The sequence below is a fragment of the Gambusia affinis genome, linkage group LG06 (genome assembly GCF_019740435.1).
Source record: "Gambusia affinis linkage group LG06, SWU_Gaff_1.0, whole genome shotgun sequence".
Taxonomy (NCBI): domain Eukaryota; kingdom Metazoa; phylum Chordata; class Actinopteri; order Cyprinodontiformes; family Poeciliidae; genus Gambusia; species Gambusia affinis.
In genome coordinates this window covers 16,439,021-16,462,711 of record NC_057873.1, presented here as the reverse complement: position 1 = coordinate 16,462,711, position 23,691 = coordinate 16,439,021, and the positions used below count along the sequence as shown (strand labels likewise).

At 37.8% G+C, this 23,691-nt stretch overlaps 2 protein-coding genes across 15 annotated transcripts; both read right to left on the bottom strand.

Moving 5' to 3' along the window:
- Positions 1-92: 92 nt before the first annotated feature.
- On the bottom strand, positions 93-20,339 carry agfg1a (ArfGAP with FG repeats 1a). 14 transcript variants are annotated; one of them, XM_044119641.1, is made up of 15 exons: positions 19,960-20,336; positions 14,299-14,392; positions 12,352-12,467; positions 11,323-11,488; positions 9,693-9,855; positions 7,914-8,018; positions 7,283-7,354; positions 5,760-5,975; positions 4,948-5,137; positions 4,506-4,582; positions 4,087-4,194; positions 3,771-3,815; positions 1,712-1,867; positions 1,475-1,569; positions 93-902 (listed from the first exon to the last, which is right to left on the bottom strand). In XM_044119641.1, the coding sequence occupies exons 1-15, from the start codon at positions 20,124-20,126 to the stop codon at positions 843-845; spliced, it is 1,830 nt and encodes a 609-aa protein (XP_043975576.1). In that variant the 5' UTR covers positions 20,127-20,336; the 3' UTR covers positions 93-842. The 14 variants fall into 14 exon arrangements, with proteins under 14 accessions (XP_043975576.1, XP_043975577.1, XP_043975578.1 ...); XM_044119642.1 differs by having other exon boundaries at positions 4,087-4,191; XM_044119643.1 differs by having other exon boundaries at positions 7,322-7,354.
- Positions 20,340-21,747: 1,408 nt separating this feature from the next.
- On the bottom strand, positions 21,748-23,628 carry mrpl44 (mitochondrial ribosomal protein L44). Its single transcript, XM_044120790.1, has 4 exons — positions 23,380-23,628; positions 22,644-23,112; positions 22,364-22,542; positions 21,748-22,246 (listed from the first exon to the last, which is right to left on the bottom strand). Exons 1-4 carry the CDS (start codon positions 23,553-23,555, stop codon positions 22,072-22,074), a joined length of 999 nt encoding a protein of 332 aa, XP_043976725.1. The 5' UTR covers positions 23,556-23,628; the 3' UTR covers positions 21,748-22,071.
- Positions 23,629-23,691: the final 63 nt, after the last annotated feature.

Genomic DNA, 23,691 nt, shown 5'->3' with positions numbered 1-23,691 from the left:
ATTGAATTACTGACATAAGTGTACTTTCCAATTATATTCCAGTTTATTGAGAAGCACCTTTACATTTATAAATGAAAGCTTCAGTCATCTCATCTTATTTAAAATTCATTTTAATATATATTCTGTATATATTTACACATTAACTTAAAATTCTTTAATATCCCATGAAAGTGGTTTTTCAGTCCATCAGACATTCTGCTTTACCCCATGGGTCTGTGGTTCACTGTCATTCAAAAATGTTGGGACCGGGGTCTCTGTCAGCAGGGAGGGAGACGGCAGAACAGCGAGTTTGCCGTCCGGATGCAGCATTCACTTGTTTTCAGTTTTCAGTTACTGAAGTTTTTCCTTAGTATGAACAATTTACCCAAACAGATCCAGCACAAACAGTTTAGTTCTTTACAAATACAGAAACTGGCAGTACCCAAGCAACAGCCCTGTCTTAACAAATCTTATGTTATACAAATACTGATATGCACAAAGAGCTAACGTCCTAAAGGAGAAAAACATATGTACAGAAATGCAGCATGATGAATGATATACTGTATGCAATAACTTAATTTTCATCCAGTTTGATTATATACGTTGTGGCTCAGGCCAGTTCACAGGTTAAGCAGAGGACAGAGGGTCAACCTCTTCCCTGGCACACGCACTCTCTTCTTTTTCTAGTCACAGACACCGTCAGCGCCTCTGTCTTGCACATTGTTTAATTTGTGACAAACTGCGATAGAAAATACAGATTCTTACAAACATTGTGTTTTTAAAGCTACTGGTGAAACAAAACAGTGCAATAGGTGCAAGCGCGCCAGTTGTTGACCCTGTTGTGCAGCAGACAAGATGGATTGCTATAAGAAGGGGTTGGTTGACGAGCCTCCTGCAGGATACTGAGCGGGTGGAGCGCCACCCTGGAAAGAACAGAGACGCAGAGAAAACACATAGGAGTCAAAATGGCATTGAAATTACTACGGCCATATTCAGCAATGATGCAAATTGTGGGTTCTGATGAAGCCTGGTTGTCTGTTTAAAAGTACCTTTTCAAAATAACATATAAACCTATGTTAAACATGTTTTCCATTAAGCTCACATTTCTGTGTTTGAAGAGTTTTTCTTTATTGGTCTGATGTAATAATCTAATTGTAAGTGTAATTATTTTTTAATCACTTATAAGCAAAAATAAAGGCTTTAAAATATTATTCCTGATGTAAATGCGTTTACAACGATTTTTACTGAGTCTGACGAGTTAATGACAAATGAACTTTTTAATAACATTCTAATGTATTTATATGACTGAATATACAATTTCTTTTCGAGCAAATACATCCATATATTATTGCTTATTTAGTGACATAATTTAGCCTATAGGTGATATCTGGCACATTTACAAGATTCAACCATGCATATTGATGTGTAATATGCATGGTTATAATTTTAAAACAACTCTTTTTTTATCTACCAAAAGAGATCTTGCTGTACTAACCAGAAAGGGGTTGTTAGGGACCACAGGAGCTGCCACTGGCTGTCCAAAAGGAGTCACAACAGGCTTCGTCTGGCCAAAGGCTGGGAATCCCCCACCTGATACGACAACAACACTGCTGTTAACATACAAGAAAACCCCAAATATACAACAGATACAATAAAGCTAAGAATATTTTAGTCAAATTGAAGCATTTAGATATAATGTAACAAAGACTGGATATGTGAATTACAAACACACCATTGGGTTGTTGAGGAAACGCCGGAGGCTGAGTGAAGGGGGGCTGGCCAGGAAAGGGTTGCTGGAATGTTCCACTGAAGCTGGTAGGGAGATTGTAGGCGGCAGCATTTCCAAATCCTGATGGCATACTCATGGAGCCTGTGCCAAAAGGTGCTGCTACACGGCAGAAAGCAACAGGGTAGAAGACCCAAAGGGGTTTAAAAGGTTAAAACAAACGTTTTCTGCTTCATTGTTAGATTTATAGTTAGGACACACGAGCATGCTCATGAGCTATAACAATGCGCAAACAGTATGCAGAAAAATCAGCTTGTGAGGATATTGTCTGTCCTCCGTCATCTTTACGATGTCCTAAAGAGATTTTCTGTCAAATTTAGCTCTCAGCTGTGGATAGGTCATCAGAAAGATTTAATTGTCATCTAAAAGTCATTGAAAAAGAAATAACTCAACGCTACCCTCAATATCCATCTCACAGACTTTATGACACTAAAATCAGACATTTAAAGCCTTTCTGAACTGATATCAAAATACAGGCTGCTATGTCCTAGCTAGCTCTTGACAATTGCCTCAGAAAATGTAGCAATCTTTGAACTGTTAAGAAATTATTTATTTTTTTATCAAACCCAGCAATCCTGGTGCTCTCATGGGTCATCACTTCCTCCAGCCCTGCTTCAAATCCCATATCAGATCTGCCAAAACTGCTTTTACAATGATGCAATCAATGCCAGTAAGAAACTCTGAAACTACTCTCTGCATTCAAAAGTCTACTCCTCCTCCAGCCACAATTTTCTCTACAGAAATTACTGCTATTTTCTTTGTAGTGAAAGAATTGACCGTCACCCAGTTATTAAGGTATATATTCCCACAGCTCTCTGTAGGAGCAGGCCATCTACAAGCCAAACATTATCAGCTCTAAGACCTAGTTTCTAAAATGTAATTGGTGTGCAACATTTTAGTCATTTGCTGCTCTGAGAGTAAGTTTTTAAAAGCATTTGACTTACAGTTATGGCCCCAGCAACATTCTTCATTCAACTACTGTAGTCAGTGCATCAGGTTTTCCACTTTTGGTAATTATTATACTATTTATATTCTTATATTATCTCTGCGAGATCACGACAGCAGGCTGAGCTTTAACAGAGTCCTCAGTTCTACACTGATTTGATTGCTGAAGTCTTAAAGTGGTCTTCAAACATCTGTTTCACGCATTGGGCATTTTAAATATTACCTGCCTTTGAATTTAAAGTTAAAAGATCTGAGATGCAGAGGGTTGCTGCAAGGCCTCTTCTTTTTATAAAATACATACTTTACTTGGGTCTGCTTCTTTGCTAAATTACCAATTGAAATCAACATCAATATCACCTCATTGTATAGATGGTTGTTAGAGCACCACATTCCTGCAATACAGTAATAATAGGACTGACTCTTCCATAAAACTAACCAAGTATTTAAGAACAACACATTAAGTACTAGATCCATAGATGACCTACACGGACCAAGTATCACCTGCCAGGTTCCTGTAGGTCACCTAGTAAATCCATGGTTATCTTTCATCCCAACTAATGCGATTCTCTCCTGGTAGTTCCAGCAGCATGCAAACTCAAACAAATGATGCAAAATGCACTGGTGGATCTTCTGTGTGGTCACTATAACTGATTAATGTCCTCTGACAAACACAAACTATCTCAAGAAATCAAAGCAAATGTGTCTCTGTTGTCTTTAATAATCTGAAGAGTTGTTTGAGGACACATTTCTTCCATCATGATGACGCTACACTCATCAGCACTTCTGTCATTTAAAAAAAAAGTCACACCAAATAGCTTAGTGCTTAATCAAAATATAGCTAACTTAATGATTGTCTTTTTTTTTTAGATAATATTAGCAACAACTGCAACCAATAAACAGTAAGAAAGAAATGTTTGCCACAACAGAAGGCTTTTTTTTATAATATACAACTCTTGCTTCTTCAGCTAATTAAGAAATAGATTTATGGAAAGAAATATTAGTCACTGTCAGTTCACAGCACACAAGTAGAAAGGTAAGCAAACACCTCATAGCGACCTACCAAAGGTGGGGGTAAAACCCTGCCAATGAAGGGCACTCATCAAGCCTGTCCAGCATGATAAAAATACTCAGTAAATCTCACATTCTGGATTTTACAGATTGCTTTATCCTGTAAGCAGAGAATGTAAAAACTAGTGTAACTGTCTTCTTACTTTTTCATTCAATTTAGAATATTCCCATCTGCTCTAACTGCTAACTGAGTCTTCGGCAGACATGCTGAATAGTTCACTTGCTGGTTTTCCTCACTTAAAGCATTTCATCCCCACAGTTGCACACGACGAGAAACAGAAATCATACATAAAAGCACAAGAACAGACCTGATGCAGCCGCCACGTGCGCCGCTCTGCCATTGCATTGGAATGGGTTGGTGGGAGCTGCTGCAGGGGCGACACCAGCAGCTACAAACGGGTTAGTTGATGGTGCTGCTGTAGAGGAAAACATCAAGTTACAACATGTGAGAAGAAGGTGTCTCTGGGACAAAACAGAAAACACTTCAAGTACCGAGACCTAAACTGCACTGATCCATGTCAAACAGAGATTTTCTATAACGATCTTGTGGACTATGAAGGAAATACAGAAAATCAGGTATTGTCTGCAAAGAAATAGGTTCGCTTAAACTGCCATGCAGTCAAGAACTGCTTTTGAATTATGTTATGGTATCAGCAATTTGAGCTTGCAACTTATGATCCATATTTTATTATGTAATTATATACATAAGGAAAACAGATTCACTTACCTCCAAAACCCTGAGGCATACCGGGCATCACTTGCTGTGCTTGTGCTGAGGCAACCGTCTCTGAGCCAAAGACATTACTGTAATGACAGCCAAACAAGAGCCTTGTGTAAGAAAGAAGTGCATTTTCTTAGGACTGCATAAATCTATTTTTTTTTAGACTGCTACATCTCTAATACACTAACTGCATATTATTCAGATCTATTAAATATCCAACCGATACGATTCATAATCAGCTGATACACTGATTTTTTTTTTTTTATCAGTATCACATAAAAACCTAATCTATAATAGCCATTAAACACAAAAACTTCTTCATAGACAATATGCATGAATAAAAACACAAATGCACACAAACAAAAAAAACATCAAGATAGAAGCACATAAAAAAATGTATCAACCACTGCCTTTCTCAGATGTGTGAGCAGTTTGTGCTGAATCTTACCCTTTGGAAGTGCTAGAGGTGTTGTAAACACTGGTGGCAGGTGCTGAGGAGCTGAAGAGAGCACTATCGAGCTCTGCAAGAGCAGCGTAACGGTCGCCCCCAGCAATGCCTGCTGACTGCTTCTGAGCCAGAGCAGCAACTCCTGCTGAGGCTGCAACAGCAGAGCTCACACCTCCAGCAATGCCACCCCCTGAAAGAGAAGCACATGAGAAAAGAGCAGGGTTCAATTTATCTCACAGGAAAAAAAATAAAAAGTTTGTCAACTCTGAAAGACACACAAAACCAAAAGGTCCCAAGAGCTGCCATATTTAACCTATTAAAATGGGGAACAATAGTCAGTTATTGGCAGAAAAGTGAAAATATTCAAAGAAAATAAGCTAAAATCAGCCCGAACCAACTCAGAGATGCTTTAGTGCCAGAATTCGACCGTGTCATTAAATCGTTCAAACAGATGGGACTTTTTAGAGTGAGGACAGAGAGCAGCAGCATGTGGTCTTTATTTAGGTTGCTTCAGTGCCACTACGACCAGAGTAATGCTTATGGATGAAAAAAAATATGCTGTAAATGAAACTGATCATTGATAAAACAATAATCAAATTTCAATGTTTCCTTGAACATGTCAAAATCAGTACAACAATATAAAGAATTCGCCCTTATTTTTAAAGCATCTGTGCCTGACCCGGCCTGGACAAGAAATACATCCTCAGGGGGTTCAATCCTTGAAAGCATGAACAAATTCTTTACTGCTTCTATGTGATCCTGTTGTCCTGGCAGCTAAAATCTACAAAACAGGCTGGGCCATAAAGGTTTACCTTCCTCTGTTTTGGCAGAGCTAAACATGTTATCCAGGTCAGCCAGGGCTGCGTATCTATCGACGGGAACGTTAGTACTCTGTACAACGTCTTTGTCAGCTCTTGTGGAGTTACTCTGGGAGGAGGAACTGAAGGATCCAAAGTCAGCACTACACGATTTGGGGAAGTTGTCAAAATTTGCAAAACTGGCATTTGCTAGTCCCCCTGAGGCGCTACCTGCATGGAAGAGAGAAATTAAAAGGTCATAAGGAAAGTCTTGATTGGTAATTTTGAGACAAACGATCAGAACAGAGTGGTAGAGGGGAGAAGTGTGTGTATTGAGGGTACATTGTGGATTGAGCCATGCTGAGGAAGGGAGACCAGCAATACTTAAAGAAAGTGAGCAATGTTTGCCCACAATAACATTAACTTCTGAAGCTTGATAGCTTTAGAGGTCAATGCAAAGATAATGTGTGGAAGGATTTTGAGGCTCTGTCAGACATGGCAACTCCGTTTTAGCTCTAAGATACGGGGAAGATAAAAAAAATGTAATTTAAGAATTGTGGTATAGGAGAGAAAAAACTTGACAAATGCCTCAGTGTTGGGTAACTGAGGTAACTGTCCTTAAAAAATAATTTTTTTAAGGACATTAAATTGAACAAAGGGAAATACTGGTAAAACTTAATATAAACCAAGATGCTTTTTTCATTCAATATGTATTATAAGATACACTGTTAACTCTGAACCTTTTGCCAGTAGCAATTCCCTTCTCTTCATTTGCATTGAAACCATAACAGAACGGTACTCTGCGTATAAGTAAACTGCAAATTGTTGGATCTTATAGTTTTTCAATGCGTTCACACATTGTGAGAACCATGTGTTGTGTGTGAAGGCATTCACACACAATGTTATGTTTGGGGAAACATTGAATGCAACAATGTTGGTTTTTAAAAAGTGAACTTGAACAGAAATACCTTCTCCATCAAACCTGACAGATCATGCTCAGCTTATTTAGCTTGTCTGTTTTTCTGACTTCAGCATGTTCCAGTGAACGTTTGAAAAGTAGTTGTGAAAGTAGTTGGATTAAAACTTTCAAACAGCAGTGGAACCCGAGGGGACTGTGCACAAGAAGATTTCAGGAGCTTGTTATAAAAGCCAATGGAACACAAAACAGAAAATACATCAGGTTAAATTATTTTTGTATTGTAAAATCAATAACAAGGTTCTAAGAGTTTTTTGAAAAACCCCTACTTTTTTTTTTTATAAAGTAATACCAATAAATCAATAGAAAACACTTGTACAATTATTGTTGTTTGTTTTCACCAGCGTGAACTAACCAAACACTGTTCAGCTAATTCAGAGGCTTCAAACTCTATCTCTCACAGTTTTGTTATCATTTTATGCCCGAACGCTACATATCCTAGATTTCCAAACAAAAAAGCAGCAACACGAGCCACAAGTTACGTTGAGAAAAAAGGAAAGTCAGGAGGACAACACATCAGAGAGGATGGAGCTGTTGTGAGGGCAAGCCCAGAGAGACTTACTGTGTGAACTTTGGAGAGGCAGAGCAGCGGTAAACTCACCCACACTGCGGCTGGATGAGAGCACAGTGAACGCTGGCAGACAGAAATCAAAGGAGGGAAAATGGAGCAATAAACAGCAAAAGATGACAGAACAGAAATTACATAACCAAAAAAGTGGTGAAAATGATAGTGTAGACATAAATGTATGAGTACTACAAGATGGACAGACAGTTGCTCACCATTTTTCACAAAGACACTGATGTAAAAAAAAAAAAAGAAGTAAGAGGTTTAACAGAAATGACAGAGACCAACTCACAGAGACAGACAATCAACGCGTCCAGTAGGGGGCAACGCAGCACATAATAGCTTCCTGTAGCAGATTTATCTTGCGCAAGTGTGTGAATGTGAAAAAGGGTTCATTCACGTACTCTTGAAAAGCATGCAGTTATTTTATTTTGTATGCAGAAGTTTTACAGAACTGACTGATCAGAGGGCTTGGTAAGCTGAATATACGTTAGGTCAGCCAAAGTGGACAAAAATAAGAATGGCTCACAATATGCAACTGGTAAACAGCTTATTTTTATTTAGCATGTGTGTCTTTGAGAAACAATCCCAAATGTTTAGTGTTAGTGTGGAAGTGAGCTTGCTCTACCTGTATTTGGAGGCTGAAATGATGTCTGTGGTGCAGGGGTGTTCCCAAATGCATCAAAATTTGCAAATCCTGCCCCTGCGCTGACATTCTGTGCTGCTGCAGGTGCTGATGAGGTGATATGCAGATGGACAGATGAGCAACAAAGAAGAAAAAAAGAAATAAAAGTGAGTAGGGAAGTGTGAATGAACGAACTTAGAAACATGTCACAACATGAGTAACTGCAATGGATATTTTTGAGATGCAGACATTTGACCTTTTCCAGTGATTCTACATGCATTATGAATTGATAAATGTGTATATTTGTGTCAATGATTACTATGAGAAATTTTGTGGATGTCACCGCAGCTGCTGAAGAAACATTTGATTCTCTAAGGGCTTTAGCTGCCAGGAGGCAGGAGAATCCAAGTTGCTTAAAGTTCAGAGAGACGTTTCCACTGTCAGAGGTGATTTGGGACTTGAGATTTCTCAAAGTCCAAAGTCAGCACAGCTGCTACCGAGAAATTTCAGAACACCTTGTGCTTCCCACTTCAGAAAGGCTTTACCCAGACTCAGATTTCATTATCCAGCAGTTCTTGGCACCTGCCCAAACTACTAAAAGTGCCTATGTCTGGTTTAATGACCATGGTATCACAGTGCTTGATTGGTCAGCAAACTTGCTCGACCTAAACCCCATAAAGCATGTTCAGAGTACCATCAGGAGGAAGGTAGGAGACACCTGAACCATTAGTCCAGATGAGCAGGAAGATGCTTTTAAAGGCTTCCTGAACACCTTGGCAGAGCAACAGGCCGACCGCCTCCATGTCATGCAGCATGTCTGCAGTATTCATGCAAACGGAATTATGATCAAATATCAAGGACATATAATATTATAATATACAGTACATGGACAGCTTTTATGTGGGTCAACATTATTTTTCTTTCCTAATAATTTTAATTTTCTGAAAACCTGAATTTTGAGTTTAGCTTTAAGCTATAATGATGAACATTACAATTATAATGTGCAATCAGTAATGAATCAATACTGAACTAATTTGATGTTTTCATTCAAATTACTTAAATGTCTATTGAAGAATATTGTAACTTATTGAGATGTTGTTCGCTGGGCAACCTGTTTCCCAGCCCAGTCTTTTCTTCTTTTTGAATAAAAGTGTGGAAATGAATCACTATTTTCATTGTTTATCTGTCTGTAAGCTGCAGTGATCACACTATGAAAAACCCAGCAGTTTCCAAAAGTACACTGTGTCCCACAATAGGCAGTAAATATGATTTGGAACAGCAAGAACCTTTTTTAAAGGTATTGTTTTATACCATCAGACCAGGTTCCTCTTTTTGAAGCAGCACAGCAGGAACAACATCTAACTGTAGTTCTGAGAAATGCTTTTTAGAAACATTTTACATTAAAAACTTTGGTCCAAGCATGAGAAAAAAAAAAAAACTAACTGATGCAAACTGTTTGGTAACGGGTTAAAAACATTGCAGGTATCTGTTCTCTTTGGAGAACAAATTCAGAAACAGAAATGACACTAAAGATTAGTCTAAAAAATTTAATTTCCGAAAAAAAAAGCTTTTTTGTACTGACGTCATCTTACTGGTTATTGTTGGGCATGGACTCAAATGCTTACCAAATAAATAACTTCCTTTAATAGTTCTATAATTGAGGTAATAGCATTCTAAAACATCTCACAGCTTTTTCTGTGCATTTATATATCAGATATTTTAACTACCAACAACTACTAAAACATTTCAATTAAATAAATCAGTAATTAGTTGGATTCTTACTTGGGTGGCTGTTGAAATGTGCGAAGTTAGCAAAGCTGGAGCCAGGGGCTGAGTTCACATTGGCTGGGGCTGCAAATATGTCTCCACCCAAGTCACTGAGGAGGTCAAACTTTTTTTCATGGAACTGCTGTTGATGGTGTTGCCCACGGCTCACTACTGGAGACTGTTGGGGACAAGAAACACAAATGGAAGAAAAAATTAATCAATAAATGTTTTATGCCATGTGCACAATGTTGAAAATTGGGGCTGGCTGCGCAATTTAAAGGTCATTTAAATTCTTGGAGAGACTAATTTGGAGATCACAGGAAGGAGCAGGCAGAGTGAAGAAAGTTGGATCCACAAATTACAGGCAGAAATCAAGCCATCAGCTATTGGAAATTGCTGTAACTAATCACTAGACTGAACATGCAAGTAAGAAATCTGTCATTGAAGCTCTTGATGAAGATCTTCCAAGGTTCTTGGAAAGTGTAACATTTGTAAACTAGCAAAAGACCCAGTCAAATGTACAAGTGTCAAAAAGAAGTTGAGTATTTTCTGTGACATGTAACTATGACAGCACCAAATGATTATTTTTGTAATCGATTACTCTATTGCTGCAACAGACTGGTGACCTGTCCAGGGTGAACCCCGCCTCTTGCCCGGAACGTAGCTGGAGATAGACACCAGCACCCCTCCCGACCTCATTAGGGACAAGGGTGAACAGAAAATGGATGGATGGATGGATTATTCCATTGATTATTCTGACAATTAATCAGTATTTTAAAAAATTGCCACATTCAGCAGATTTTTCATTTTACCACTTAGGCCTTTTTTATACAATATTTAAAATATATTAATAGATGCAAGTACACAAATAACTCCCATTACTTTTTTAAATAAATAAACATTTTATTGCTGGAAATGCAAGAACACCATTCCTTTAGTACAGGGGTGGGCACTCCTGCTCCTCGAGGGCCGGTGTCCTGTAACTCTTAGATGTCTCCCTGGTCCAACACACCCGAATCCAACAGCTGAATCACTTCCTAAGTGCACTCAGGTTCTCCAGAGTCCTGCTAATGACCTCATTATTTGACTCAGGTGTGTTGAAGTAGACATGTTTAAAAGTTGCAGGAGACTAGCCCTCAAGGACCAGGAGTGCCCATCCCTGCTTTAGTACATGCTTAATCATTTGTAGCAAAGGATATATCTGCAGGTAAAAAAAAAAATGCTTCTAACATCAACATGTGAAAAGATCCACTCATTTTCCTTGATTTAACATGAATAAAGTGCAGCAATAATCTGTTGATTAATTTTTGGATTAACCAATTAATAATTGGATAGCAAACGGTTTTTGATAGGAGATTTTATTTCACAAAATTTTTACCAGATGAAGCAAAAACTGGACTATTCAAAGGGTTCTGGGACTTTAATGAAAATATTTTTTTGTGCAGTTTTGCCTTAATTACTGAGAGTAAACTTATATAAGTTTTTGGGCTGAAGTTTACTTTGGTAATTTGATTTGATACAATTGTTTTCTTTTTTTGTTGTTCTTGGGGACAGGGGGTGAATCTCATTTTAGTTTTGTTTTGTTTGAGTCAGGCACTAGTTTTTTAAAAGAAAGTGTTTGTGTCCATGTGTGTGAAATATTCACCTGATTTGGTGGGGTATTCTTAGTCAGGTGCAGACTGGGGGCCGAATCCCCCAACAGTGATTTAAGCGGTCTGACCTCTGGGGTGCTGTTGGTGCTGCTGTTTGAGGAGCCAGAGATGGAAGCATGGACCGATGCCACAACCTTGGCTTGTTCAGGAGGCACATACCTTGGAAGAAAATAATGTATGCATCACATTAATGTTAAAATATCTAAACTTTAATAACCAGTAATAGAAAAAAAAATCTAAATTGATTTCAGCAGACTTAACTTTTAGCTCAGAAATAAAGACCACAGTATTCTGTAGAATAATAATTTTTCAATATAAAGGTTTATTTAAAGATGTGTTAGCAGATTAACTGTGATTATTGGATAAATAACATCTGTAACTGTAAAGCACTGTCATTGCGATATGATTTTGTGTCTGATTCTAAAAATGCATGTTTGTTCCAAAAGGTCTTGCTGAGGCATGCAGTGGTATCTCTACTGCTCTCATTTCGGTCAGTCTTCAGAGACTAAACATCTGAAGGCGAGCTAAAAATAATTATTTCATAATCAGGTGTGTTCGCTCTATGAAACGTCTCAACCTCAAGGAAACAAAGTACATATTATTAGTGCATCTTATTTCTCTCTGTAACAGCATACGTATTCATTTTAATGTTACTTTGGTTTTCAAGTCTAAAATTGACAATGACCTTAATCTTGTTTGCATTAGATAATATGTCCTGTTAGACATAACACTGATATGAGAATAATACTGACTGGGCTAAAGAACAAACGTCTCATTTGAATTCATCCTTTACCTTCTTGAAGTCACTATTGCATATTTAGAGCAGCTTGTCTGTAGCGACCTACATTCGGTGCACTAAAAGAGGAGTGTTTGGTGGCTTGCTGGAGGCTGAGTGCTATGAGCTCCCTTTGAGACATTTCATACCAGAAATAAGGGAAAGTCAGAGACAAGCTGCATGTCAGAACAGTTCTCAGATCTGTTCATTCAGATCTATGCACAACCAGCGTGAAAAGCTCACTCACCATCTCTTCTTCTCATATTTCTCTTGAAGGAACTCCTTGACTTTCTGTGGTTCTCTGAAGTCTGGCACTGATGAGGTTCTGTCGTCATAAAGACCAAGCCAGATCTGTTTACATACCTGAAACATATCAATGCAGGAAAGTTATGTCAGCTTACAAATTTATTGTGTAAACTCCACTATACAATATTAATGTACTTTGAACTGTTAAGACGAAATCTAATAACAGAAAAATAATAACAGAGCTTACTTAATAATGCTAAGTAAAAATTATGTCAAAAAAAGAAAAGAAAATACTGAACCACCCTAAACTAACTGATGTATTTTAACTGCTCAATGCTTATGTATTTTAACAGACCTATTTTACAGGTTTAGTACTGAACAATTGAACAAAAAGGAATTAGAGGACTATCCCTATTTATGTTAAGTTGTGGTCATATTACACCCAATGGAGAAAAATGCTGACTTGACAGTTGTCTAGGAAACAGTTAATGATACCCTCCATAATAAATGTAAACCAGAAACTGTTTTGGGTAAAAAGTCTGTCTGTTACATCTGTGCTTAGTCAAAGAAAGTTAAGTGGAAGGAAAAGGAGTGAAAGAAACAAAGATGAATGCAGTGTTGAACAGCCTGTAAACAAAGTCAGTGTGAAGTTTCCAGAGTCCACGACTATTTGGTAAGCCATTTCATCAGCTGCTGTTAGTCCAGTGTGTTTTCTAAAATCCACAGTCAGCAAAACTGTCTAGCAGGAAATTTTTAGAGCACTACTTCCTTCTGCTGACAAGCACTATGGAGATGCTGATTTCATTTTCCAGCAGGGCCTCCCCACACAGAACATCACTGTGCTTGATTTCACAAATTCACCTAACCTAAACCTCATACAGAATCTCATACAGAAAGAGCTCTGGTCCAGAAAAAGATGAGACATCAGACCTAACAATGCACATGAGCTGAAGGCCACTTTTCAACCTGGGTTTTCTTAACACTGTAGCAGAGCTGCAGGCTGATCACTTTGCTGCAATGCAGCATTAATGCAGTAATCCATGCAAAAAGAACAGAAGACGTGTACGATACAGGTCACACATACTTTGCATTGGGGGTAGCTGGTATTAAAAATCTTGTTAATTGGAATAATATTCAAACATTGGCAGAAGCTTCATTTTGAGTTTTCATCAAGTGTCAGACAAAAACATCCAAACAAACAGAAATAAACACTTCAACTACACCAATCTGTCTGGAAACCAAGGTTCCCTCGGATTGAAAATATGAAATAAATAAGTTTTTTATTGATATCCTAATTTACTAAGATGGACATGTAGTAACAGTGATAAAACCAACAAGGACTGAATGTCACAATTCACGATGTACAATACAAAACAGCATGAAGGCCGAGATACAACAGCTGATGGTATTTGAACTCTAGTTGTTGTATCAGTTTTTTTTCTCTGAATCAGTGAGTGTGCAAAAATGGAATGAAAAAAAATAAAAATAGCAACATGATGGAGTAATATTTACAGCACTGGAGGACACAAGCATCAATCCCAACCTTGAGTCTCCAGCATGTCTGCCTGCTGGATGATTTTGATCTGGCTCGTAATAAACTGCGTCCCTGGTGGCACTGATCTATTTTATACTCCGTTTACCACAAAATGTGATGAGGGACTTGATGGACTTTGGTTTCTCTGTTTATATTGTCCTCCTCAATGAGATTTACCGGTAAGCAGATAGGTGAGTACTTGAATGACAAGCCTTTAATACTGAAACCCCATGGAACTTATTAATAAAAAATGTGGTACTTTGGACTATAGTTCGTTTATAAAACATAGACCAAAAAAAAAAATTACATATTGTGATTTCCACCTGTAAATCAAGTAAAACCAGAAAGAAACAAAGCCTTTAAGAGTAATTCAAAGTTTTATGGCGAAACAGAGCAGAATTGCACCACGCTTACCTCATTGCCATGTTTCTGTAGGAACTCGATTTCCTGTTGCGTGAATGTTGTCATGGAGATAGACTTAACTCTATGGGGTGGGTTCAGTCCTCGTCTGTGGGCAGAGAAATTAAACCGGGGTCAATTTGATGCCATGTCACGGTAAGCGAAACCATCATCTTAATGTGCTCTAAGGCCCTCTTCTTTGGATGGGGTCGTTTAATTAGCTACAAGCCAGCAGGTTGCTTGTGTAACTGAGTCGACTACAAGAACAAGAAAAGACAAAAGCGACAAATGAACCACGGCATATAGACAAAAATGGAAGAAGAAAACACAGGAAACAGGTGAAACATTTCCTGAACTTGCACTGACTGAACTCGGGTCGTCAGTGCAACCAAGCAATGAGTAATATCCCCCAATATGGAAACTATTAAGGAGTGACATCCGTTATCTTGCACAAACCTTGTTCATTCTCCTTCAGAAGGTCACAGCTCAGCTTCTAACAGTTAGATTAAAGGGTCATCAACAGGCAGGGTTATTGTTTTGAGTTAAACCTAACTACGGTAATATGACTGTAAGGTCATTGCCGTTTGTCTTTGAAGCTAATCACAAAACATTTACTTAGACAAGCAAACCATTAACTGTGACTTAAGGGCACAGACATCGGAGCCTGCAAACAAATAAATGAGTTTTTACAAATTAAAGATAATAAATAGAGCAAAAGTATTCAAAATATGAATAAAGGGACACAGAAATTTGCATGTAGAGTTTGCATGTAAGATTGGGGAAAAAGTCAATATTACATGAGCTATATTACCTTAATGAGTCTTTCACTGAAAGTGAAACTCAAAACAGGTCAACATTTGAATATGATAAAAAGATATTAATCACGTGGCATTTACATAATAGTCACTGAATGCACTAAGATGGAATCTGAATTCAAGATTTAAGTAATCCAACATCAGGAATCTAACTACACTCTAGATGTTAAAATAGGAAATTCAGAAATTTTCCAATTTTGGACATTTGCCTGCATTTCTATGATGTGTAACTGTTTGAATTAAAGGTTTCACTTTTTACTTATTTTTCTAAAATTAAAATAAATAAACAGAACTGTACTACTTTTGCTCTTGCCTTTTATAACTTCCATTCTGTGTTTTGATTCCCTGCTGTGTTTAATACGAGAGATAGTCGAAATTGTTCAAACTGAATATTATATTATTCAGTTTGAACCAGTTGTCAATATTAAATTAATCCTTGTTTTAGATGTAGATACTTTGGACTTTTTAAGTGAAAAAAAAAAAAAATGCCACAGCTGTCTAGGAAAAAAGGATCTTACGTTTCACAGTTACGCTGTCAGTGTTATGCACAAAGCCAAGCCAAACCTGGAATGAAACACTAGACCAAGGTTGCTAAATTATTGACAGGCGTTAACTTTCTTAGAACTTTTCATCTCGCTCATTCTTTTCACGTTCAGTCAGCTTGACTCACTATTACTCAGCAACACAAAACAGAGATAACACGCAGCTTGGACAAAGAAAATGTACTTGTGATATAATCCACAGATTATACCGTATACAAAACAACACAAGAAAGCGAGAGAGATTTCCAGCACATTATCAGCTTTTGTTCAGTTATGTCTTACTGAGACTTCTTGTAAAATCAGATAAGAGAATGATTGACAAAAAAAATACAAAATCTAAATAAAAGGTTGACTAAACCACCAAACCAAAGACTAATTGAATCAAGATTTTTTTTTTTAAATAAAAACAACTTTCCAAACGTCAATTTTATTTTCATCTTGATTTTAACTTTGAAAATGAGTCAAACTGAACAAATGAAAATCTTATTTAAAAACCCCTCCAATAAGGGAGAAAAGTGTCTGCTTCTCCTTACGTGATACTTTAGCAATTCTTCAGTGCCTAAGGATGGTAAATGATAAGATCCTATTCGAATCAAGATGAAACTAGGTCAGAAACAGAAAAAAATCACATTGCCTTGAAGGGTGAAATACGATGTGAACATTTCTGCCCACTGAGTTCCCTCTGAGGGGTCTAATTCAGGTTACATTATCTTATCTGCTGTGGTCCTGCTTGCCAATTTTGTTCTCTGAAAAAGAAAAACATCATTTGCTTACATTTCTTGTCATAGCTGTTGTTTATATTTGTGTGAGCCAACTGAAAGATACAATACAGATATCAGTCTGGATTCCATCTATGCAGTGACACAGGGTAGAAGCCTTTCTTAACCCAATATCTGCTATCTCATAACAGTAAGTGGCTTTTAAAAATGCAGAAGTACAGGGAAGTACAGGATACCACTGATTCCACAATCACAATTCTGCAAACATCAGCAAAGACTGGTCCACATTTGCAAACAAGCAGAGGTCCACTCAGTTTCCCTACATGTAAACAGAGCGGCATGCACACTGTGTGCTAAAAAACTATCACATATTGCACAGTAAAATAATTATGACCTTGTACACCGAATAGCAGAGCCAGAAAACTCAACTCATTTGCATACGGAAACAGCTCCAGGATGAGAGAAACTGGCAAAACTAAGACTCATAAGAGTGGAAGAGCTTGCATGAAGCCTAAAATAACTGCTGAAGAGGAAACATTTAAGTAGTTTAGAGAAAAAAAAAAACAAAACTCTTGATGTCAAACTGAATTGTTTACATAAGCGTTACCTACACTTTGGTTGAACTTCATACAAAGATTAAACACGTTATAATTTAAATAATGCCTGGCAGCTATTTATTATATTAGTCATATTTGACACTTGGCCCTCCTTAATGCCGTCTTGTCGCTTTTGTATCCCTGCTTACTCAAGACAAGCAGACCGATAGGGGTTCCTTCCTGCCAGCCGCAATTTACCAGAAAGAGACATTGTGAGCGGTGTTCCTCCTGGGAAGGTCCCCACCTTCGCCAGGAATGTGTTTACATAGCAGATTCCAACACCACCCATTAAATAACCATAACTGAAAGAGGAAAAAGTGTTTGTGTTCTGGCCGTCACCCCTAAAGAAGTCGCAACCATAAAATTGTCCAAACTTTATTTGAAAAAAACAAAAACTAAAGAAAATTAAAAGAAATCATTAGAAAATAAATCAGAAATTTACTTTTAAGCATCTGTTGGGATTCTATTTGCAGTAAATGGGTCTTTTAAATAAAATGTTTTGTAAAATTGTAAAAGCATTTTTACTCAGGATTGTTTTATTTATATTAAACTTTCATTCTAACCACTGATATGTGAAATAGCTTTTAATGATACATTGAGTAAACAGGGCTCTTTTTTCATTAAGAACTTCTAATACACTCCTTGTATAAATGAAAAGTCATTCTGTAACAAGCTTTTCTTTTTTTTGATCAGGAATTACAGAACACAGTGTAGTAAAATTAGGTTTCACTGTTGGGTGTAGTCTCTTTTTGGAGCTGATTGTTCCTGGTGTGCTCAATATAATGAGAAATATAAGATCATAACCTGATCAATCACCTACTTACACCACATATTGTGTGCATTAAATGTGCTTAGAGCAGCTGATGGTTGCCAGGTAACTGTTGGATATTTTATGGCAATGCAGCTTTTACAGTTAAAATCTTTGGTTCTAACACTAAACTGTACATTCACAAATTTGTAAATTCACAAATCATTTGTTCTACTGTACTTCTCTCATATCACAACTGTTAAGCAGGCTAACTAAACTCAGAAAGATCTAGCTACAGTCACACCACAAAAATGAAACTCAAGTGAACCTCAGCCGAGGTAATATAATGTCTGAAACTCATTTCAAGGGATGGAATATTTCTGTGAACCATCATGGTCACATCTACTTTCCTGTTCGGCTGAAAACCCAGATGTTCGTCTGCCCTATTACTCCACCAATGACAACCTCTCCCCGTCACCTCCTGATGTATTCTGCAGTTGGTCACTTATCTGACTTGGACTAAAACTCCTGGAAAAGAAATGTAAAACAACTGAACATACAGGCAGAGTCTGTGTGTCATTAGCACAGTCAGTCCAAATTTTGGAACTGAATGCTGTCTGTATGATTTGGTAAGTAAAACTTTTCATATCTCCCATTGTAATTTCAAAGTACATCTTACTCTTTCATAATGCTACATCACTGATCGTACATTATACTGGTAAGCTCAAAATGAAAAATAATAAAATTAAATAATTCCGTTACTGATCAAATTTTGGGAATTTTTATTTCATATTTGTTTTGTGCGAAAATGCATAGGAAAACATTTTTAAACAACTAGAATAATCGATTTCAGTCTCAACTTGATCGTAGGGCGTTCTCCTGGAAGTGATTTGTCGCTCCAAATAATTAAAAAACAGGAGAGACAGACCGTGACCTGCCGTCCCAGCCACTTCCTGTTGCACACATGCATCACATGCTGCTGATGTAGCAGCAGAGTGGGGCCACACCACTTCCTGCGCCTACAATTACAACCAGTTTGAAACGCATCTCAAACACACAGGAAATAATTCATGAACAGTTAACATGAGATAAGTGTCAAAGATATGGAACGTTTCCTTCAGATTGAACTCAACATACAGTAGACTGCATTGTAATTAATTACAGAATCACATCACACCTGTAATTCTACTGTAAGACATTTTTTTTGCAGTGCTAAATATAAAAAAACATCCAATTATTCATTTATCAAAATGGATATAGTTCCAATCTTTGAATGATAGTAGCATACAACCTAAAATTTCTGTAACAAATTAATTTGAAAATTTCATGTTGAGCTTATTTTCTAAGTCCTTACTCAAAATAATAAATGTCTGTCAAATTTAAGAGATTATGTGCATATATTAACAAATATTTACAAAACAACAAACAAGAGTGCCATCTAAGCTCTTTGTGAGTACAGTAAAGAAGAAGGAGCACAATAAAACAATAAAACGATTGATTAAAGGGGCATTTTTTTACTATGAGGTTTATGTTAAAGGTACCTTAAGTGATAGAAAACAAAATCCACCTTACTCGACTGTAATGACTAGTTTAGTCAGTATGTTTAAAGTTTGCAGACAGGAGCTCGTATAAGGTACCTCGATCAGCAAACAGAACTGAAATTCCAGTTGTAATTCTTGTCAGAGACAAATTAAGGGTTGAGAAATGTATTGCATAAATACATTATATGCCATCATAACCACTGCTCCCACAGTTATCGGTCACATCTCTAAATAACATGACATTGATACGCCCAGGTGTCAAGTTTACAACCAAAAAAAGTGGTGTTCAAATCAATAACTAAAAGATGTATTGGTGTGGCTCTTTCTATAAAGAGTACATGGTTACTAAGTAACAATAGTCTGAATGGGGGCTTCCTAACGTTAACAGCAACTGGTAGCAGCATCTGGCTAAAGGCTTATCTGTAGCTTCCAAGTGCAAGATAAGTTCACTGGCTAGCACTGGAAGCTAAAGTTAACTAGCATCGAGGGTGGTCGTCCTTTCAGTACCATTGTGGGGGCACTGACAACTCATGCACCCCGCCCAACACAACACAACCAGACAATGTCAAGCAGCAAATCCCACGCTCACTATAAGCTATCTGGAAATATATGTCTAATGTTAGCTTACGTTAACAGCTTTGGTTCGCTCGTCATCTGAAACTCTATATACCATATGCACAAAAGCTGTGGCTCACGTCTGATACTTAATACTCACAAGATGCCAGAGCAGGAGGTACACACGAAAGAACCCACAGTCATGTTGGCATAGGTTGGGCCGCGCTGATCGCAGTCAAAGCACTTTCTATTGGGAGGCAAACTCGTCATTTCTCTCAGCATCTTCAGATGTTTCTCCTCCTGTTTTCTTTTCGCACTCGCCGCCATGGTGAAGGATACGCGACACGGGTAATTAAAGGAGAGGCTGAGAGGTCAGCTACTACTAAAACAAAGGGCTGTGCTGTTTAACGGCTGCCGACTCGCTGCTAACGGCAGATAGGGGCGGCTCTGTTGTCAGGGGCGGCCTGGCGTCTCCTCCAGCAAGGAGTTTCAGGATGCACATCGGAGGAGACAAGAGGAGCTCTGCCATCTACTTCCGCTTTGGCAAAAATCCCGTTATGCTCGCCCTCATTTTATCTCCGGGACAGTTTTTTGATCAAATATTTATCTTTTATAATAGATGTAGATTTGTACTTAAACCAAGAAGAAAAAAGCATGTGTTAGAACTCAGTTATATAAAAAAAGTTTAATATACAAGTTAATTAAAATTAATTTTCAAGAAAACCCTGAAAAGTCATTTTAATTAATTGTACTAATCTGTTCTTTATATTATTTATAAACAGCTTTAAATTCGGACTTTATGGAAACGGATGTTCAGGTAAAAGAAGTTGAGAGTTATCTAGAAATAATGATTGAAGGTTTCATCTTGCCGGTATCATCTTTGACGACCCTTTTTAACACACCAGCGCCACTGTGTGGGTTAGGGAAATAACTGTGGTATTACTGTACAGGCTGTTCCAGAATTTCAGAAAATATTCCCAGAGAGCAAGTGTTAAAATTAGCACAGCATTTTTTAAAAAAGAAAATGCACCTGGTAGTACTCGGTGAAATTCTTTGCTGTTCAAAAATCAGAAAACATTCAGTCAAAACAAAAGTAGCCATGTCCACTGACCTTTGTCACAATACACTGACAAAGGTGTATTTTATTGAAATTGTAATATTAATGTGTAAATTTGAAGTGGAGAGAAAAATATATTGGCTTCACTTTAACTATTATCTTTCATTTTGCATCTGAACAATACAACATGTATATATTTTACTCTCTGATACACGTCAGTACAACTCTGTTTGCCCAATGGTTTTTGAAATTCACCTATTGTAATTAGTGAATAGATTCCACCTGTGTAATTGATTAAAAAATAAAATCCACAATAAAGGACATAAGGAACACAGCAGGGGTAACGTGGCACTTGTCAATTCATTAACCAAAACTGCAAACCTAACATGTCATAGCCATTAACTTAAGCTACCAGGCTGGGCAAGATGAGCTTTAGTCAATTAAACAGCCAAATGATCTATAGTAACTTTGGAGGGGCTGGAGAGGTTCATAGCTCAGCTGGAAAACTGTTGACTAACAACTTTGGACAAATACTTCACAAATCAGACTAACTGTGAGACGCACTTTAAAAAACCCATAGCTATAATATATATTTTTAAACCCAAACGCTTTTAGCTCGCGCATGAGTTCTTAAATTATACCTTACTTTGTGTTGGTCTACCACATCAAATCCCAATAACACTGTCGTTTGAGACTGTATTGTGCCAAAAATAAGTAAAGGTTCAGAGGATTAACACTTTTGCAAGTCATAAGTTGTGTTAAGTTATTCATGTTCTCTATGTGAGGAATATACTCACTATTTCAAATGTTAACACTTTAGAATCAGCAAAGTAGACTTATGGCAAGTAAATACAAATGCCATCTATAAAATGAACTAAATCAAAGCAAGCATACATTCATACAAACATTTTATTACATGCAAGTTATATAACAGTACAAAGCACACCACAGAGCAGCTGCATTATTTACAGGAAAGCCAAATGTCAAGTCTATTTCAGGCATTGTACTATTATGACAGGCTTACACTTCTTATGTACAACAGATGACCTCTGATGTTCTTATTTCTCTGTGGTAATGGCATTTGAAATCCAAATATAGTAAATCCTGAAAAGTGAACTCAAGTTTAATTATAACTTGCTGAAAGTCTATACCGTGTAACACCTGCAACTTTGTCCCCCATTAGATTCCTACTGATTTCAGATCTTTATTAACTTGTCAGTTGCTACTGGCTGACTGAAGTAACGTCCGCTGATGCTGCTGTTGTGGAGAGAAGTCAAAGGGTCTGCGGTTCTCAGTGAAGCCATAAAGTTTGCGCAGAGCCACACGTGCCGCTTCCTCCTCAGCTCCAACAAGCGTCTCTCCTGGACCTTGAGCCAGGAGTTTTGTGCCACTAGATGAATCAGAAAATAAGCAAAACATGAACACAATGCATACGTAAATTATTTCTATGAATCTCACATTCAGATAATAAATGTAGCAAAACCAGCAAGCATGATTGCACATGTACCTGTACAAGCCGACAAAGTAGAGCGGGAGGACAGTACTGGCTCCAGCAGACCTGATGAGACGAGGTTCTGGCAGAGGAATATTTCTTTTTGAAAGTTCCTCCACCAGCACACCCATTGGATTCACCACAGTCCAAATATCAAACAGGTCCTTTCCTATCAGCTGAGTCAATAGGAAATCCTGTGGGGTAGCAAAGAAGATGGAGATGAGGATCATTTACTATAAAACAACCTTAAAACAATTAAATTAATTTAAAAAACAAGCACCAACAAGTTCCTTACTCTGAGAAAGAATGCAGCTCGCTCTGCCCCACTGCTTTCCTCCAGAGCTCCGATCACCGCCATGAAAGTGGAATTCAGCACCTCGTCCGGAACAGGGAATTCTGCACTCATTGTAAGATCCTCTATGCCAAGATTTCTTGCAACATAAGTCACAACTGACGGACTGCTAAGGTGCCCGACAATGCACTCAACCCCCTCATGAGGCAGACTAGGAAAGCTTGCTCTGCACCAGTCAGTCAGGAAGCTTTTAGTCAGGCCTTCTCCCTTTTTGCTCAGCTGAAGATTGTCTTTCAGAGCCAAGGCTGTGGTCTCAGAATCAACGTCTAGCTGTTTTCTCCTCTCCTGCTCCGCCTCCAGGTAACACGGATTGACGAAGGCTGTTTTAAGTAACTCCAGAGAGAAGTTTTCATGGAGACGGGAACTGAAAGCCTGAACCTCTGAATGGTAATCCCAATTAGGCTGTTGCCAGCTGAAGGAGAATCGAAGAGAAGACAGTGTTTTCAATAAATATCACAATGTCATTCGAAAATGTTGGCAAAATGAGCAACTAGACCTGCTGAAGAGCTGAAAATATTATAAATATAATGAACGTTTAATGAACCTATTGTTTCTACAATCTAAAGCTAAAAAAGGAGACACTTCTTCTACTTCGTCATTATTTTTTTCTACTAATAAAAAAACAACACCACACGAGTGGCCTTGAGATGCTCTTTAGCATTAGCTAAATGTCAGGTACCGTGGCTTCGGTGGCGGAGGTCCTTCGATCTTTAACTTCTTCGCCATAATATATGTGTAAGCTCTCATCCATCGTTTCTTCTCCCTAACCTGTATTAGTGAAGGTCTTCTGGAAACGAGCTGGCACTGCAATCTAAATGTTAGCACGCCGCGGTTTAATATGTTGCGCGCCGCCATGTTTCCTCCTAACAGTGAAGTGTGTTACACTGATAAGTGTCCGACGCGAACAGAACTCTCTATCGGGGAGTAACCATGGAAACCAACGTAAACCGTAATTAACGTTGACAAACAAAGCGGATTGCCAGATAGTTTA

Coding starts and splice junctions, on each gene's coding strand:
- agfg1a (XM_044119641.1), bottom strand. CDS start 20,126: ATGGCGGCGAGTGCGAAAAGAAAACAGGAGGAGAAACATCTGAAGATG. Junction 11,489..12,351: donor AAATATGAGAAGAAGAGATG/GTGAGTGAGCTT, acceptor TTTTCTTCCAAG/GTATGTGCCTCCTGAACAAG. Junction 903..1,474: donor TCCCTAACAACCCCTTTCTG/GTTAGTACAGCA, acceptor TGTTCTTTCCAG/GGTGGCGCTCCACCCGCTCA.
- mrpl44 (XM_044120790.1), bottom strand. CDS start 23,555: ATGGCGGCGCGCAACATATTAAACCGCGGCGTGCTAACATTTAGATTG. Junction 23,113..23,379: donor CCTCCGCCACCGAAGCCACG/GTACCTGACATT, acceptor ATTCTCCTTCAG/CTGGCAACAGCCTAATTGGG. Junction 22,543..22,643: donor GAGCTGCATTCTTTCTCAGA/GTAAGGAACTTG, acceptor GCTACCCCACAG/GATTTCCTATTGACTCAGCT.